Source organism: Protomyctophum bolini, assembly GCF_963924005.1.
Source record: "Protomyctophum bolini genome assembly, chromosome: 3".
NCBI lineage: Eukaryota > Metazoa > Chordata > Actinopteri > Myctophiformes > Myctophidae > Protomyctophum > Protomyctophum bolini.
The window spans coordinates 9,907,217-9,926,342 of record NC_137864.1 but is presented as its reverse complement, the minus strand read 5'-3'; the positions used below and the strand labels follow the sequence as shown (position 1 = coordinate 9,926,342).

Genomic DNA, 19,126 nt, shown 5'->3' with positions numbered 1-19,126 from the left:
ATCACTATATAAACTCCACCCACTGTAGATTATGATTTTTTTTCTTCCATGGTTTAAAATTAATCTATGTATCTGAATTAGCCTTAGATTAAGACTTTGCAGACATTTGCATATCTACCATAGATATAATATGAAAATAAAAGTCAGACTCGATATGAATCTATGATAGGCTGTGTAGTGTGTACAGTGTACAGAATAAATGATCCAGGCAGAGGTAGAAGATCATCGACGGCCTGATGAGATCTACCCGTCCAGATATGAACGCAGCTACAGCTAGCTTTAGCTTTCTCTCTGATGGAGGGTGCTGCTGCTGGAACATGGAGGGGAAAAGCAGCACGATGGAGTTACACCGCTGCTGATGTTGTGCTTTCAGTTGGGGATTATTTTCATCTGGTCCTTCTTTGCACGTAGCATCTGACCACTAAAGGGAGAGCACAGTACAGCACGATATGCAGTGAGTAACCATTCAACATTCTTGTGTCTGCAAACTGATCACCTCCTCGGGATTCTCGCGCTAATCCAGTTAGTTAGCTCAAAGCTAGTTAGCCCAGTTAGCCCAATCATAATTTAATGCTGCATCTTTAGGGGTTGTTAATAAATCAGATGGCACAAGCAGGTGTATTTTTCTCTCTTATTTTTTGTGGATTCCTGACTGTTTTACTATTACGCATAGCTATATTTCAGCCTCAGAGAGAGAGCCATAACTCGTTCAATTAACCCACTTGTTCCTTGTTAGCTGTAGCCTGGTGTAAATATGCTATATTCATTTATATAAGATTCATTCTGCTAGATTTTTTTGTTTTCAGTTTTGTTGCATACACGTGCCTTCCTTCTTCCTAAGCACACAAGAGTTGGTGATAAGTCTGGATATTAATGATGAATCAATGCAATGACTGTGATCCTCTTCCTTTGCATGACATTTCCCTCCACCTCTCAGCTGTGCGTGATTGGTAACAGGATAGGTGGGCACCGAGTGGGCACCTCAGTGTAAAATTGGATTTCGCTACCGTATTTCCTCCAAAATGTAAAGAATTATAACATGCTTAAACATTGGGACAATTAACGTCTACTATTTCTGCAATTTCTTTCCCATTTTGGGGCATAACAGGGCTCGAAATTAACTTTTTTACTTGGTAGCACTGGCGCTACCAATTTCAGAATGAAGGATTCTTCAGAATGAAGGATTCTTGTTTATGATAAACAAGAAGTTGACGGATCAAATTAAATGTGATAATGTACTGTGGATATTCACATCATATATACTTTACATTAATTGATACTATTTTTTAATATTACAATTTGTAACATTTTGGACAAAGATGCCCACTGCCCAGATGTCCCTAGTGCTCACCTATCCTGTACCCTGTGATTCTCCATTGACTTGGCTTCAATTGATGTCTCTCTTCCATTGTCTGACATTTCCCTCCACCTCTCAGCTGTGTGGTGAATCTCCATTGACTTGGTCGATTCCACAGGTCATGAAGAGAGTACGCACTGAGCAGATCCAGTACACAGTGGCTCAGTACCTGAAGAGGAGGCAGTATGTGGACATGGAAGGTGCCCTGAAAGGGGCTAAACTCTTCCAGTCGCCAGAGGAGATGGCTGCCAACCTCACAGGTGGGTAGATATTGCCTCTTGTTGTTCTAAAGTTGGAGAAACCCCATTTTGAGAACCACTGCAATATGGAAATCCGATCTATTCGCTTCTTTCCACCAAGTTCTGCAGTCTTAACACACTTAACACTCAACTTTGAACAAATACCTTGTCCCACAATAAAAAAGGTGGTACTTAAAAGCTCAGAATTGTTCACTTGGCATAGAATCCAAATGTACATGAATGTGGCGACACTACTAAATGATTGAGCTTATCACTCTTCGTGTCATTTTGTCTCTACCCGAGCAGTGCAAACGGAGTCGGGGTGTGCCAACTTCGTCTCTGCTGCACCTTGCCAGTCTGACCCTCAACAGTATGAGACGCAGTTCTCCAGACTTCGTACCTTTCTCTCAGGTACTCCACCTAAATGATCGTATTGTTAGTTGGATCACAGCCTACTGTAAGTGAGGCCGTTTTGATTGGTAAATTATCTGGTAAATGATCTCAGAGGTTGGTTTTTAACACAGTGCTGCATGTTTTGGTTTAATTCTGCTCTCCCCCCCCCCCTCCCCCATTTTAGAAACAGAGGTGCCCTCGGCCAAAGAGGTGAGCAGCATCCTCTATCCACTCTTTGTTTACCTTCACCTGGACATGGTGCGCTGTGGCCTGAAGTCAGCCGTCGACAGCTTCTACAGCCGCTTCCACGGTGCTTTCCTCCAGGACAGTGACCACCGCGCCACCGTGGAACAACTCCGCCACGTTCTCACCGCTCAGGACGTGACGGCCAACCCGAAGCTCAACGCCTTCCTGGAGCACAAGTACGTGGTCCACTTGACGGAGCCGGGCCACAGCTACTTGCTGCGCTACCTGCAGAGCGAGGACAACAGCGCCCTCTGCAGGGCCCTCAGCACCCACGTGCAGGTGGAGGTCACGGCGTCGAAACGCACCGACTACCAGCTGTACGGGGTGGCCGGTGGTCCCGTCACCGCCCCCAACTCCTCCTCCTGGGCGGCGGCAGACGGGGCAGAGGGAGGGGAGGGGGTAGACGTCCCTGCCGGGCTGCCGCAGAGCGAGGCAGCCCTGGAGGCCTTGCAGGACTGCATCAAGAAGGTGCGCGAGGGGCCGCCCTCGCTCACCACCGTGTGCTTCTATGCGTTCCATCACACGGAGCAACTCCTCAACACGGCGGAGGTGTCTGCCGACAGCAGGCTGCTGGCCGCAGGGTTCGACAGCTCCGCGGTGAAGCTGTGGAGCCTCAGGGCCAGGAAGCTGAAGGCCAAGCCACACAGGGCCGACGTGGCACATATCCACCTGGCCTGTGATTTACTGGAAGAGGAAGTGAGTATATTCATTGTAATGCCGATGCACAATGTATCTTTCTAAAACGGTTAGTCCCAATCCCAATACCACACCTTCAATCACTTTATATCATTCCTAGCTGATCCCGCAGCTCTGTAGCTGAACTGGGTAAGGGGAGCATTTGAAGGCCTTACACACCCTGGCCGTGTGGCCGTCTAAGCACCACCCGCGCTCGACGCTCGTATGACTGTCAATGTGTGGCCCCGGGCGGCCTCGTAAAAACATCAAGCGCCTTCTATTCCCCCGTCACAGATACTGGCCGAGTAAAACAAGAAAATGTGGCTCGCTCTGGTGGGCGCAAAGCGTAGCTACTTTTGTGAATTTAATAGTTTTATGAGGTTAATATTGCTAAACGTTTGTAACCATTTTAGAAAAGCAATAAGCCATGCGAAGTCCCAGCTTACCGGGTATTTTATAATGGCTGACGGGGTCGGGGACCCTCCGCTCGCTACGCATCGTGTCTTACTACGCCTCTCAGCCATTATAAAATTATATAATTGTTGATGTTGCACACAGTATTGCCGTGTAATGCAGAACGTACCAACGGTCGCTACTTGTACCTGTATGAGTAGTGACATATAAACCTTTGGATAGTATTCATAATAAGTATTAATCATGACAATGATGTGTTTCTACTATAGTGGTTATGAAGGTGACCATATAATCTTATAATTCTGTAATGCACTGTATGATTATTATATTATAATATGCACATAAGGAGCTGTCTTAATTGCATAAAATGTGAAATGGTTGACATCACTGTCGTTTAAGATTTGTTCTCTCTCTGTCTATCATATAATAGTCGAAAATGAATTAACAAAAAAAAAAAATCTTAGTTTCTATGATGTGGGATATTGAGATGGTTAAAGATAAATGTTTGCAGGACTATAAATTGCACGGTTAACTAACTTATCTAATTTCTCCTCAGGAGGATGAGGAAGACGGCAGTGAGATCAAGACCCTGCGTGGCCACAGCGGCCCGGTGTTCCGCACGGCCTTCCTCACAGACAGCTCTGGCCTGCTCTCCTGCTCCGAGGACACGTCCATCCGCTACTGGGACCTGGGCAGCTTCACCAACACGGCGCTCTACCAGGGCCACGCCTACCCGGTCTGGGACGTCAACGTCAGCCCCTGCAGCCTCTACTTCGCCAGCGGCTCGCAGGACCGCACGGCCCGCCTCTGGACGTTCTCCCGCACGTACCCGCTGCGGATCTACGCCGGCCACCTGGCCGATGTGGACTGCGTCAAGTTCCATCCCAACTCCAACTACTTGGCCACCGGCTCCACAGACAAGACTGTCCGCCTGTGGAGCACCCAGCAGGGGGCATCTGTTCGCCTCTTCACGGGCCACCGCGGCCCCGTGCTGTCGCTGGCCTTCGCGCCCAATGGGAAGTATCTGGCGTCGGCCGGCGAGGACCAGAGGGTGAAGCTGTGGGACTTGGCTTCGGGGACCTTGTTCAAAGACCTGCGGGGACACACGGACAGCGTCACCAGTCTGTCCTTCAGCCCGGACAGCAGCCTGGTGGCGTCGTCCTCCATGGACAACTCCGTCCGGGTGTGGGACATCCGGAACTCCCACAGCGGAGCCCCCTCGGACGGGTCGTCCGGCGAACTGGTGGGGCAGTACACTGGAAACACCAGCAACGTGCTCAATGTCCAGTTCATGGCCTGTAACCTGCTCCTGGTGACAGGAACGGCACAAGAAAAGACTGAACAGTAGCCAAAGGGAATTCTCATTTGTCAGGGCTCATTTGTTTAATGTTGAGAACAAACATTTATTTGGCTTTCTTTTGTCGTCATCCAACGGATTGTTTCTCTCTCATTCTCATGTTTTCTTCCCTGAGACGGGCACACAAAAAGCTTTGATTGCAGGTCAAACTAATCAGCCGGCCACCGCCGACCAGTCCACTTAATCTTTTTCGTAGAAAAAAACGGTATCGTCACTTCTGAAGTCCAATGTTCACAGTTGATAAAGGCAGAGGCAAGAAAGCAACCAGGTGCTCGACGGAGACGTGCAGGTAGATACAAAATATAAAAATTGTAAATGGTAAAAACTAAAGAGGTGCTCCTGGATCAATCGGGATAAGACATCTATTGAAAAAAGGCGGAGATCCGGGCACACAAATTGGTTAAAAATGAGGAATCTTTATTAAACATGTTTCGACCTATACCGGTCTTCATCAGGGCTTCACAGTTGATAGTCGGGTATAATTAAAATACAGTGTCATTTCAATGTTTTTGCGGTATTTTATAGATGTCAAAGGTTTACAGCATTGGGATCTTAGCCTACCCTTTTCTTCTAATTCTGTTGAACCGGGTCAATCGTAGACTGCTGTAGATTGCAACTGGGATCGTGGAAAGGTGTTCAAAACATGGTGCCATGGTGGTCAGCGAATGTTTACTGTTCTCTCACGCACAATGTTATTATGATCAATGAAAAGTGCTTGTAGAAGTAACCGACAGTATACATATGTTAGGAGGTGAATGTGTCCTTCTCCAGAGGTGTCCTAGGTTCCAGGCTGACACTGTTGATCATTGCTGTTGTCAGGTTCTAAACTTATAGAATATGTTTTGCTTTTCAAGAATTTTGGAATAACAAACATCGACCTGTCGTTTTATCATGTCACATGACCTGACATTATATTATGGTTCCAACATCAAGAACCTCAAGTTGAAATACATAGCCTACTTGGTGGGGGAAATCATAAAATGTGGCTTTATGGTTTTTCCTAGGACCGTATTATTAACATGATGTTGCTAGTTCATGCTGAACTAGCAACAAAATTGCCAAAAGAAATGCGACAGAATGGAAATTGTTCTGCTGTAAACTGGCACCTGGGGGTATGTACAAAATATTATGACTGTCTAGTAGTACTATTGAAATACTATAGAATTTTTGCCCTCGTTTTGCACAGTCCATGTTTCAAACATCCTTTCGTTAACTAGCTTCTTCCTTTTCATGGTTAAAGTGGACGTATATGGGGTGAAATCAATAAGTGATGCAGGTTTTCAACTCGTTAAGACGGATCGAGCAGGTCGTTGCTGTCAGGCAGAAACCTTGTATGTCCAAAACCATTGCTTTTCAGGAAATGGGCCTATGAACCTATAGAGGGTATGCGCCGCTGCACGTGACATCATCATAATACGTGGAAGTTATGCAGGACCACCTACTGAGTGGCAAATTTCTGGCCTTGACGGTCCATATATCCATTCCAAACATAAGTCCTATCTGATTGCATTAAACAACCTTAAACTCACTTTGCCACTTACTTTATGCATGCGCATACCCTCTATTCTCAATATATTCATTGTAGTCGCAAGCTCTTATTGATAGGTTTTCATTCGTGAAATATTTATAAACCCACAGACTGAAAGTCTGAAGATCTTTCAACCTGGCATCCCTATTTTGGGCAAGCAGAAGTTATTTTTTTTCTTCCCAAATTGCAAATGTAGCGGATCTACAAGCGACGTGATTTTGTAGATCTGCTATATTCGTTAATGTTGGATGACACTGTCTGTTTTATGAAAAACAAAATGTTGAAATATGGATATTTCTGCCTGACGGCGATGAGGTGGTCTTACTATTCTGTACACTGAGTGTACACTGATTATTATCATTAGTGACATAGCAGCTTAACCACTTAAACCCCAGTACTGTGGGGATAGCTTTTGCTGGAAGCTCACAACCTGATGCGTTGCATTGCGTTGTGAGCTTGTCTATCAGCTACTTTCAGTGAAATGCTTTCCCCACAATAACGGAAAACATAAAAGACGCTAGTATAGACCATATTCAGATGCTGGCAAATGGCAATGTTGGCCTTTTGCATTGAAAAAAGCAGTTGGCAACGGGGTGGCATTTCCATAGACTGAAAGGTAGACGCCTCCTTCTGCTCTGGGGCGTGTGTGTGTGTGTGTGTACTCAAGTGAGTGTAAGCTTCTGCATTGGTGCTTCACTAGCCTTGCATAGCCAGACAACTATTACGAGAGGAAACGCGAGACTAGTGCTTCACAGAAGTTTGCGTGCATCACAGAGTGGACGGTCGGGTCTTACAAGTCCCGGAAAAGACGCGCTGTGGTTGGCAGCGTGGCATAACGTGCCTTCCGACGTCCACCCTCGCATCGATACAGGTGGCGCCATTGAATTGCAGCGTCCAATGAGGCATCTATTTTTTTTTTATATATCTGGGCATTTCATCAAGTTAATGGCAAGATGGCTGCCGTGTGAATATGGTCTATAGAGCTGAGGGAGAAGTGTCACCATGTGTCTTCTCAAGGAACGTTCTAAAAAAGAGAGGAAAAAGCGACTAAATAATGGCTGTATTTTTCGCACGATTCTGCTATAGTGGCATTATTTGTGCAATGCTGAAAAGTGTAAATATATTTTTGTAATATCTTGCTTACTCTTTTTTTTTTCTATTTCAAGAGAATTGGCATTTGCTACAGTATATGTTGGTGTAAGAAGTATTGATAAAGTTCTTCAGTTTGATGTGGTCTTCCTTGTACGTTTTTATATGCCAACAGCCAGGTTATATACATATGCAGCACTGAGATTTTGTTGTTTTGATAATACATTTATAAATTCAGTTGGCTCTGCCCCATGTAATCTTAAATTATCAGCCAGATTGAGACCTTTTATATAACTTCATTTTCAGACAGATTTTTGTCTGAAAATGAAGCAAAACTTTTGAGCCCCCTCTCAAAACAAGAAATAAAGTAACGATTTATCAGAATATAGTATGCTTCAATCTTCTTTTTTTTTCCTTTGCTGGTATGCTGTGTATTCAGAAATCTGCTTGGATCAAAATGTTAACTATGATTGTACAAAATGTGCACTCAGAGTTACAGAGCCATAAGGTTCCATGTGGAGCCCTTTTGGTCCCTGGACATGACATTGAGAACTATTTGTCTGTTCTGTCATAGGATCTTGATAATGTCAAAGAAATCTGTGTCATTTACTGTATTGATGAAAGTGCAGGAGAATCAAGAAACTGAAATGAATCTCCCTGCCCAGAAAAAGACGCCCCCTTAGATGATTATCAAATTCACTTAAGTCCTGCCATAAGACCACTTGAGGGTGTAGAGTTTTGAACGTGCCATGGCCTTAACTTATTTGATTCTACATCATCCACATTCCGCGATTAATTCCTCCTTTCGCCTATGACTCAAACGTATAGTGAGTTTAAGGCAGAGTAGGCGGAAGGGGCGAGGTCCATCAAAAGGGAGGACAAACCAGTTTTCTGTCTAGAGGGTGTGTTAGTAGTGCAAGTACTCCACCGACCTGACAGGCCTGTCCCTCCATCACACAGAGGTGGATCGGACAGACATAAGAGCTTTTGACACAAACCACGCCATATCTCGGTCGTAGTCACCGACACAGAGACATCTCATCCCCTTGTCTCCCCAGCTTGAAGATGCCCCTCCATTCTACCCTGTCAGGCGGGAGCGCCAAAGCGGCCACCAAGGGCATCAACACACAGTACGACGGGAAGTCTTTTGAGGAGCTGAGGCAGGAGTGTCTGAGGAAAAACACCTTGTTTGAGGACCCCGACTTCCCTGCCATTGATTCCTCTCTCTTCTACAGCCAGACTGTTCCTATCAGCTTTGAATGGAAGAGACCAAAGGTATGTACAGTACAGTTTAATGTTGGTTTTCAGAGAGAAGTACAATGAGTGAGCTGGAATTCAGAGTTTCAGATTATTGCACGTTGACAGGACATACAGCAATATATTCATAGACGTTGCAGGTCTCACAAGCTGAACTGTCATCCCAAGTAGCTTTCAGCCTGAGTGGTATACCAATAAATGTGTTTAGAAATGTCTCCCTTTAAAAACAAAGTTGTCATACAAACCATACCATATGACAAGGAAGGGAAGAATTAATCCAGCATGACTGTTAAACCAGTTTTACAACAAAATATGGTAAATAGACAATGTCAATGTCAAAGCATTGGGGCAGCATTCTGGTTTTCAAGTTTTGTGAGTGATTAGTTTCATGCATAAATGTCATAGTACTATTTGCAGAAAAATGTCTTTCCAGCCATTTAGCATAAAGGCATTAAACTATTTTAAGGTTAGGTTGAGCTCAGATGAAAAGCTTGGAAATTATTAATTATTTACACAATCTTCAATGTGACGTTCTTCTATGTCTATAAATGACAATGTTTCAGATCGTTTTTAGAATGCAAAATCCGGATACAGATTATTTTTTGTCAAGAGATTATTTGTTTTACATTGACCTACACAGTAATGTGTGAGATTGAGATGCAATGCTACCCTGAACAATGGAGAACATCACCATTAGGGAGAATTACTATTAAAGGATGCATTTCTCTGTAGGGTGTTCCTCGCAGGTAAATACCTCAGCTGCCTTCCTGTGGCGTGGTCTAGTGTGTGTGTGTGTGTGTGTGTGTGTGTGTGTGTGTGTGTGTGTGTGTGTGTGTGTGTGTGAGAGAGATTAAAAGTCCAGGACTCTCAGGAATGTCGACACACCTACTTGTGTCACCTCACCCATCAATTCTCAAAACAAGAAAAAAAAAAGCAGAACTAACCAGTATTTTCCCTTCCATCTTTAAATACCTGACATGGTCTGTTTCTGATCCTTCTAGGAGCTCTGTGAGAACCCCAAGTTCATTGTTGGTGATGCCAACAGGACAGACATATGTCAAGGACAACTGGGTAGGTACTCAAAAGAGCTATAACTAACTACTAGAAATGCACTCTGTCGAGGTGCCAACTTGTGCTTTGTACACAAGTAGGCTATACTAGTTAGTAGCAAGTACTGCTACTAACTAATGTCGATTTACAACTGCTGTTCTAAATCCTTTAGACCCGTTATTGACCATATACCAATCACTTTAAAAGCTTTTTATATTTTTAATATTGCCTGTATCAGGTCTACATATACTGTAAGCTCACAGACTAATCTTTCATTCTAAGATCACCTTTGCATACAGTGGTTAAAACACACTTGTTTTGTCACTCCAGGGGACTGCTGGCTTCTGGCAGCCATCGCCTCCCTGACCCTCCATAAGGAAGCCTTGGCCAGGGTCGTACCCCATGACCAGAGATTTGACCGCAGTTATGCTGGCATCTTCCATTTTCAGGTACTTACCTGTATATGTCAGTGATATGTTGCAGCAAAGTAAAAATGAAATATAAAACCCTTGCCTCTTAAATTAATCTCATTGGTTGTCATAATTTTACCCATATTTTCTAGACAGCATCATTGATACTTTGGAGACAATATATGTAATATGTTTTTCACATTGTGTTTCAGAAGTGAGCTGTTACATTTGTTATCTGCTTCTCTTTCAGTTTTGGCGTCACAACAAATGGCTGGACGTAGTGGTGGATGACAGGCTGCCCTCTGTGAGGAACAAGCTGGTTCTGGTCCACTCTGCCTCAAACAATGAGTTCTGGAGCGCTCTGCTGGAGAAGGCCTATGCCAAGTAATTTTGCACTTCAGTCTATTAACCATATTCACACAACGGCCATTTTGTTATTAAGCTAATAATGCGCTGGATTGGAAAATATCCCAACCTGCACATATGACGTGAGAACAAAATGGCCTAGGCCTACTTGTTTCAATTACACATAAAGTCTACCTCCATAATATCCTCTTCTTCTATACCAGTGTTTCAAACACTGGGTCAGACTCAAGCTCGAGCTAAAAGGTTTGGGAACAACTGTTCTATACCACTACTATCCCTCCAGCCCACAGTTCTTCATGCAACCTTTTGCCTGTCTTGTAAAAAAGACTTCTGGCTGGTGCATATTTGTTTACTTTTTATTTACATACTGTGTCCTACTGACATTCTGCAGTGACAGGAATATGTCTTTCTTTAAGTAAATGTAAACAACACCTAAAGGCAATCCCTTTTTACAAACATTATACAATGTATTTGTTTATCCACTAATAACAATGTCATGCACCCTTTATGGTAGATTTATTTTTGATCTTTTATGCCTTTATTATAGATATAGGACAGTAGGCTGATAGGAAATGTAAAGAGACATGCATGGGGAGTGACACGCAGCAAAGGTTGTCGAGATCGGGACTCAAACCCATGCTTAGAGCATAACACATAGCAGAGAAATGACATGATATAATACAACGTACATAGAATACTCCTTAATTATAACCATTTCAACCCTATAGATCCAATTTTGGACAGTAAAAAATAATGGAATAAAAAGCCAATCCAAAAGCTTGCAATATGAATGATATGATATGATGCATTGTGAGATGGCAGATCGACTATTTTGGACATAATTTAGAATTTCTTGTGGTTAATGCTTAAGTGGTTAAAGGATCAGTGTTTTCCCCATCCTTTCAGATTGCATGGCAGCTATGAGTCTCTGAAGGGTGGCAGCACAATGGAAGCCATGGAGGACTTTACAGGCGGTGTGGGTGAGATGTATAACACCAAAAAAGCTCCACCTACCCTCTTCAAGACCATGAAGAAGGCTCATGACAGAGGCTCCATGCTGGGATGCTCAATTGATGTAAGGACCCCTAAAGCGGCTTGATCTAAAGATAGGAATATACTATTATTAGAGTCGAGTACAGCTGAACAATGTAGATGAGAGTCAAATCGCATAGAGTAGTAGAGTAAATGTGTTTAAATGTTCACAATTTGTTTTACAGTTTCCCATGATCATATGGCAGTGCAAATGCAAACAAAGGCCTGATTACTAGTTGTCCCATGTGCAAAACAGCTTTTACAATGGTGGAAATGATGAGTACCTGTTAAAACTTTCCCCATTAAACGCTGTTTAAGCTGATTGCTCCATCACAAAAAAAGGCTAGTGTAATAATTTACAATTATTACAATTTAGGCATTTAGCAGACGCTCTTAATCCAGAGCGATTTAAATAAATAAAAACTCACAAAAACATGGCATGGCAAAACATGGCAAAAACTTAGCATAATTAAGTACTTCATATATGTTCAAAACCATCCTGGATTGGGCCTTTAAGATGAGCACAGTGAGCTTCACTTTTAGCAGAACTTTTATGCATTTTTGCTGTCCTCCAGATCTCCAGCTCAGCAGAGTCGGAGGCCCAGACTGCCAGTGGTCTGGTGAAGGGACATGCTTACACGATCACAGGACTTGAAGAGGTAACGCACGCACGCACGCGCACACACACACACACACACACACACACACACACACACACACACACACACACACACACACACACACACACACACACACAAACACACACACACACGCGCACACAATAAAAACAATATTTTGTGTATTTTATTGTGGAAATAGAATCGAATTCAGAGTTGTATGTAGTTATATTACATAGTGTTTTTGTCTCAAAACAGTGAAGTTTAGATACTTAAGCCTGATTTATAATTTACTTTGTCATGCAATGGTGCCACATGCCAAAAATAGCTGATCTACAAGCTCATAATTAACGTGTTGTAGCTTTGATAATTCCATCATTAAATGAAGCATTACTTTACTCCTCAGGTGAATTACAGAGGAGGGAAAGTCAAGCTAATCCGGATCAGGAACCCCTGGGGACAAGTAGAATGGAATGGACCCTGGAGTGACAAGTACGTTTAACTGTTCACAAACTGCTAAGAAAACCTAAACTGTAACTTTAATGATAAATTGACCAGTCTTGTGACCTGATCTCTTCTTTCATCGACAGATCCAGAGAATGGGACTCAATTGACAGGTCTGAGAAAACACGTATCCTTCAGAATTCCATGGAGGATGGTGAATTCTGGTAAGCCTCAATCAATGGAATAAAGCAAGGATTGCACAGATGTGCAAACTCATAAAGTTGTGGTTAATAGTAAGCGTGCTTCCTCTGGATGCCTAAAATGTTGTAATAATACAGTTCTGTTCAATTCCGTCAAACTTCACAGTGACTTAAAATCAAAAGCGGTAATCTCGACAGAAAGTTTATGTCTTGCTTTGTCATTTTTATACGTGAGGTGCTGTAGTGAAGCCATCTTCTGTAATGTATGTTAGCAGTGTCCAGTATATGTGATGTCAAAGTCTAGATATTTGGTCATTTAGGTGTCATTAGATGTTATTGATTTTGACTCCGATTTCAGGATGGAGTTTGAGGACTTCAAAACCAACTATGACAAGGTTGAGATCTGCAACATGACCCCGGATGCTCTGACCGACAACACCAAGCGCCACTGGGAGGTCAGCATGTTTGAGGGAAACTGGATCCGAGGCTCTTCGGCAGGAGGCTGCAGGAACTTCATTGGTAAATCATGACAATTTTCTGAAGGGGCACATTTGAACGATTTTTCAAAAATAGCAGACCTACAAGTTCATAGAACTTCCCAAACATCGCCTGTGTTTAAATCACGTTTGAAAACTCAAGTGTTCTCCTTAGAGTTCGAACATGCTGAGAGTTGCTGTTTCCACTAGGCATTATCTTGCCTGTTTATTGTGTATTGTTCTTTTGCTCCGGTTATCTTTGGTTAAGAGTGTACAGTACTTTAGCTCAACACTGTTGTTTTTCATGTGATGTGCTCTCTATATAAAGTGGATTGGATTGGATATATAATGGTTAGCCACTTAAGCCCTTTGTTCGTGCAAAAACAGCGAAGAATATGCTATCCAGAATAGCTGATCTTGTATTTTCACAAGCATTTTGGAAATGTTTTGCCTATAATGACATTCACAAAAAAAATGGAACCGGCTTAGAGGGTTGAACATTGTTAGTCATACATGTACCGGTACTTATGCATATAACACACATGTGTGACATGTTCTAACGTCTAAGTCTCACCATGCTATATAGACACATTCTGGACCAATCCCCAGTTCAAGCTGACGTTGGAGGATGCTGATGACGAGGATGATGTGTGCAGTGTGGTCATCGCCCTGATGCAGAAGAACAGACGTAAGCTGAGGAAAGAAGGACTGGACCTGGAGACCATCGGCTTCGCTGTGTATGATGTGAGACAGACTTTTTTTTAAATCTGAAATCTTCTTGTGTGATCTTTGTATGATGTTGATAGGCAACACCTGACGCTCTCGAATTTGAATCCTGAAAAGTAACAGTTTTGGACATGTGCCTTAAGACCTACAGTATAGATGTCACGTCCAACCTGCGACCCTACCCCCCCTTACATGGCTGAATACATGAAATGAGGTGTAACAACGTATGATGCTTACATGTGAGAAATAGGTTAAAGTTACTGCAAAACAGATACTGTATGACGTGTTGGACTGAAACCACACTGAGAAGAACACAGGCACAGACCGATGAAAACAGAATATGTGGGCAGGTTTAGTTAAGGATCAATTTAGAACTGTGTCACATTATCAAATGTAAAAGTCTATGAGACAGGATGTTGAAATCTACCCCCTTCTCAGGCTCCAGATGATGCAGACCACTTGGGGAAGGATTACTTCCGGTACCATGCATCCAAGGCTCGCAGTAGGACCTATATCAACATGAGGGAGGTATCGGAACGCTTCACCCTACCCCCTGGGAACTATCTGCTGGTCCCTACCACCTTCCAGCCTCACCACGAGGCTGACTTCATTATACGGATCTTCTCTGAGAAGAAAGCTGGAGCGCTGTGAGTGATTAGTTAGACGTCTGTAAATATGGACAAAGAATAAAATTCCAAAGGAGGACGGCTAAAAGATAAAACACCTCTAAAAACCTCAAAACTCAAACAACAAAGAGAACACAACTGAATAACATAAGAACAAAGGAGAAGTGTAATTTCACAGGCTTTTGTTGTCACTATCACAGTGGTTGCTATAGGCAAGGCCAGGTGGAACACTGCTTCTCAACGTTTAGATCTGTCCTGACTCCTGTCCCAGACAACTGGAGAGCTCTCGATGGTTTATGATGTAGCACAAGATCAGAACTGTATTTGGGCCCTAAACTGTTCAGTGCTTAATTTATGAGCCAACAGTAGTAATATGTTGAAATCAGTTCAGAAACCAGTGTAAAGACCTGAGAACTGGATTGAGGGCTAAGGCCGCAGATTAATCTGAGTGGAACGGTCAGTAGTGATTGATTATGGTTACCTGGTAAAGACTTGTGTAGACTGACATTATATCCACAGTGAAAACTGAAAATATGTTTGATTGGTGATGATTTCTTATCCTACACTCATCTACAGAGTTCACTCATATTGTAAGAAGAAGAAAAAAGAAAAGGGAAATTAAGCCACTAACGTTCTAATACTGATTTAATAATTGGACCTTTAGCTGCTATATTGTTATTGTTGTGACATGGTCATTGTTTATAGATTAGAAAGTAGAAACTGCTTAATTGTGGTGTTATTCTACAGAGAGATGGGGAGTAATGTTGATGCTGACTTGCCGGATGTAAGTAGATCAGTTCTTCACTCAATAATGATTGATATAAAGTTTATTTTGTATTTACACATGCTGCTGTATTTATAATAAAACATGTCCATATCACACAGCCACCCATGCCCAGTCTCCCTGAGGAGGAGAGCGACGAGGAAAAGGGTCTGAGGAGGCTGTTTGATCAGCTGGCTGGCTCAGTGAGTTAACATTAAACTCTCATATGACATGGTTTCAACAAAATGAAATAGTTTAAGTATTTAATAACATTTAACCACTCTCTCAACCTGGCGTCATTGTTTTGGGGAGGTCATTACATCACAGGCAATCATTTTACAGAAATATATACAAAATAATCATTTATAAACTCCAAAGGCTTTGTGATTTTAGAAATATCTATCAATTATAAAATATGGCTTCAATAAGTGGTTCAAAAAGTTCATGTAAATGTCATGCGATATACAATTTCTGCTGCAGCTTTGGTAAGATTTTTATAAGCCAAATCAAAAGTAATTCTCAGTCCATGAGATTATGTAATCCTTCAATTCCAGTACAAAAATAAATGAACAGTTTCTTAATCTGAAAACAATGGTGTGGATGCGTCTTCCCTATGTTGCATAGACTAGGTAGACCATATTCACATAGTCACGGTGGCAGTTCCTGCACTTATTTACAATCAGACAGGGGTGCAGTTACCCAACCCTAGTAGAAGAATGTAACACAAACATGACCACCATGCGATACTGTCTGTAAGGTTCTAATTTTAGGTCAAGCGTGATTCACGTGAACTGCACCTTCAACATTATCTTTTCACGATTGTATTTCCAGGACAAGGCCATCTCTGCCAGAGAACTTCAGCAGATGTTGAATGGAGTGCTCAGCAGAAGTATGCATCGTCTTGTTTTGTTGTAACAACATAGTCATACTAGCCTGACTGAATTTTCATTTAGTTTCACTTCATTATTCAATCGCCAGGACATCTTTTTTTAATTGTAGCGATTCAGAAAACACCAATCCCATGTTTAATCTACATTGTAGATTAAACATGGGATTGGTGTTTTCTGAATCGCTACAATTAAAAAAAGATTACTGTGTTGCTCTGTAAAGTACTTTGTGATAAACTTATTTGGAGTGCTTATATTCAAGTTAAACTGACATTGCTCATTGAATTCTGTTCCATGGTTGCTTTTGGTTTTCCCCAGGAAAAGAAATCAAATTTGATGGCCTCAGTCTTAACACATGTCACAGCATCATCAACCTAATGGATGTATCCTTTTATGCTTCTTTGAGCGACAGTTCTTTACTGGATGTGAGATTACAGTGTTGTCATTTAAACAAAACTAAACTAAATACAGCTTCTACTTTGCATATCCTCTTGTTTTCAAATTAACACTATTCCTGTGAATGTCGAGATACTGTGATTGCATGCCCCTTGACAGCAAAATCAGGTGGACAACACGGGGATGTTGGAGTTCCAGGAGTTCAAGGTCTTCTGGGAAAAGATGAAGAAGTGGATTGTATGGGTTCAGATATTTCATGATATTTGTTAAATGTATCTAGTATTGGCGGATTGATGTGTTATGAATGAGAGTGGGAGAGGTTGTAAAACATGTGTCACTGTTGTTCCAGATGCTCTTCTTGTCGTTTGATACGGACCGATCAGGAAAGATGTCTTCCTACGAGCTTCGCATTGCCCTCAAAGCCGCAGGTGAGATAGAACTCTTTAGCATTACGAAAAGATTATACCCACAAGTAAAATTATCTTCTTCTAAAATAACTGCAAATATATGTATAGATAGACTGGACGATCGGGTGGCACAGGAGTAAGGGTTTCACCCACCACCACATACAGTAGGGCTTTGAATCCGCTTAACAGGTCAGTAGTGAGTCGTGACAGGGGCTAAATGGGAGAATTTATGTTAATTTTGAATTGTAAAATAATAACATAATAATTCGTTATTTTTTCTTTGTTTATATAATTATATTTGTATATTATTTATAATACATTTATATTTCACTTTCCTCATTGTAAATCACTTGCTACCTAATTTCTGTTGAGGAGAAAATACAGAATATGTCAGTGCCAAGATTAAAATAACGGTAATGGGTCGCACACACCAAGACTGCATTTTATAGTTTTTATTTTTGCATAATGGAATATAATAATAATAATAATATCCAGCCTGCATCAGTGTGGAGAGTTTCTGAATGCCAGTCCCTTTTAAAGGAGTGGTAATAGTGCAGGTGCACCTAATCACCACCTCACATCACACCCACAGACTGGAATTGTGTCATAAAGTCTCTGTGAACAATCCACAATGTGACTAGTAAATACATCTCATAAAATATAAAAGAATATACAAAAAACAATTATAGAATTGTTTAAACAAAGCTAATGTAGGTCAATGAGGACATCAGGCTTTTCTGCCATTCATAAATCAGTTACATACATTAGAATAGAGCAACAAGCCAAGACTAACAAATAATATTTATTTTGACCAAGGCATGCAACTGAACACCAAGCTCCTGCAGTTGCTTGGCTTAAGGTTTGCTGATGACAGCTATGACATTGACTTTGACGACTACCTCACATGCATTGTTCGTTTGGAGAACATGTTCAGTAAGTACACCCTTCCTGTAACAACCACCTGTCCTTCCTTGCATCATTCACACCATATTCACACAGCAGCCCTATAATGTATGTATTTTTATCATAATGTATGCTAGACTGGGCCTCAAAGCAGGGTGCCATCTCATAACGATCTAATATGCAGATTGCAGGATGAACCTACGTGATTTCAGTGAGCCCTTGGCCTTTCTGCAAGCTCCACCATTAGGCTAGACTTTCCACTTCCACCCAAGATATTTCAAAATTGAATAGGCATGCTGCCATGAAACTTTCTAAATGCATTCATACTCCCTGGACGACCTAGCTATCCATTTCAGCTACACCAGCCTGTGGCCTTTACTCTAGCACCACCCTCAGGACAAAATATGTTAGATTTGCACACAAGATTTCTCATAATGTTTGGCCAGTCTAGGGGCTGCCCGGTTGCCAAATTGGTTCAGTCTTGTTTCTTTTGGTTTGGTAAACAAACCTTTTGTTTGAGTACCATAAATATGTAAGTTGCTGGAACGTCTTATAGACTGACTTTGCTTCCTCTACCAGGAGTTTTCCAGGCGCTGGACAATGCCAAGAGAGGAAAGGTGAACATGAACATGATGCAGGTAAAAGCTCATTAACAGTCAAACAGCTGTATTGCCATCATTGCACCTTTTCAGTAAATGTTCAGAACGTTTATTTTTCCTTTTAATCTAATCTATTTTATTTATAGCAGTTGTGATAATGTTATTTTCTTCTTCCTGCAGTTCCTTATGTTGTCCATGAACGTCTAAGGATACCCTTGAAGTCAAATGAAAGAAGAACAAATAAACATGGGTGCAATGTGTTGCATACCCTTAAAATATGTGTGCACAGCACGCACACAAATACATTCTTATTTTATTTCTTACTTAAAAGTTCCTATTTACATGAAAAAGTATGGTGAAGATCAGAGGTATACTGTACTGTGAAGTGCTTACCAGACAGGGGGAATTTTGTATTGTCATTACCTATGTTGTGCTGAACGAGTTGTCTTCTATCCACTCTGCAAGAAGTTTACCATTAAATCTGCTTTGAGAGTAAAACATGTCTTGGCTTGGTGTAACACATCAGTGTCATCACTCAGAAATTCAACTCCATGTTCCACATAGAGGTTTGATTGATTGAAAAATGTATTAATTTACCAGTATGCAGAATGGGTACATTTCAAACGAAAAGCACAAGTCAATACAGGTCAGGTAACTATAGTGACTACA

General features: G+C 41.8%; 2 protein-coding genes across 3 annotated transcripts; both read left to right on the top strand.

The window, feature by feature from the left end:
- The first annotated feature begins 33 nt into the window (after positions 1 to 33).
- On the top strand, positions 34 to 7,438 carry taf5l (TAF5-like RNA polymerase II, p300/CBP-associated factor (PCAF)-associated factor). Of its 2 annotated transcripts, none has more exons than XM_080759913.1 (5): positions 34 to 454; positions 1,476 to 1,617; positions 1,903 to 2,007; positions 2,174 to 2,931; positions 3,881 to 7,438. In XM_080759913.1, the coding sequence occupies exons 2-5, from the start codon at positions 1,479 to 1,481 to the stop codon at positions 4,670 to 4,672; spliced, it is 1,794 nt and encodes a 597-aa protein (XP_080616039.1). In that variant the 5' UTR covers positions 34 to 454; positions 1,476 to 1,478; the 3' UTR covers positions 4,673 to 7,438. The 2 variants fall into 2 exon arrangements, with proteins under 2 accessions (XP_080616039.1, XP_080616038.1); XM_080759912.1 differs by having other exon boundaries at positions 39 to 454; positions 1,437 to 1,617.
- A 787-nt stretch (positions 7,439 to 8,225) lies between these two features.
- On the top strand, positions 8,226 to 18,789 carry capn9 (calpain 9). Its single transcript, XM_080756528.1, has 20 exons — positions 8,226 to 8,573; positions 9,557 to 9,626; positions 9,936 to 10,054; positions 10,266 to 10,399; positions 11,288 to 11,456; positions 11,989 to 12,072; positions 12,437 to 12,522; positions 12,621 to 12,698; positions 13,033 to 13,193; positions 13,737 to 13,894; positions 14,315 to 14,523; positions 15,250 to 15,286; positions 15,388 to 15,468; positions 16,097 to 16,154; positions 16,471 to 16,535; positions 16,717 to 16,785; positions 16,898 to 16,976; positions 17,772 to 17,888; positions 18,438 to 18,496; positions 18,638 to 18,789. The coding sequence occupies exons 1-20, from the start codon at positions 8,364 to 8,366 to the stop codon at positions 18,662 to 18,664; spliced, it is 2,070 nt and encodes a 689-aa protein (XP_080612654.1). The 5' UTR covers positions 8,226 to 8,363; the 3' UTR covers positions 18,665 to 18,789.
- The last annotated feature ends 337 nt before the right edge of the window (positions 18,790 to 19,126 follow it).

Bases quoted from the DNA above. Each gene is read 5' to 3' on its own strand.
- taf5l (XM_080759913.1), top strand. From the start codon at position 1,479: ATGAAGAGAGTACGCACTGAGCAGATCCAGTACACAGTGGCTCAGTAC. The intron at 1,618-1,902 runs GTGGGTAGATAT...CTACCCGAGCAG, and splicing joins GATGGCTGCCAACCTCACAG to TGCAAACGGAGTCGGGGTGT. The intron at 2,008-2,173 runs GTACTCCACCTA...CCCCCATTTTAG, and splicing joins ACTTCGTACCTTTCTCTCAG to AAACAGAGGTGCCCTCGGCC.
- capn9 (XM_080756528.1), top strand. From the start codon at position 8,364: ATGCCCCTCCATTCTACCCTGTCAGGCGGGAGCGCCAAAGCGGCCACC. The intron at 13,895-14,314 runs GTGAGACAGACT...CCCCCTTCTCAG, and splicing joins TCGGCTTCGCTGTGTATGAT to GCTCCAGATGATGCAGACCA. The intron at 16,786-16,897 runs GTATGGGTTCAG...CTGTTGTTCCAG, and splicing joins AAAAGATGAAGAAGTGGATT to ATGCTCTTCTTGTCGTTTGA.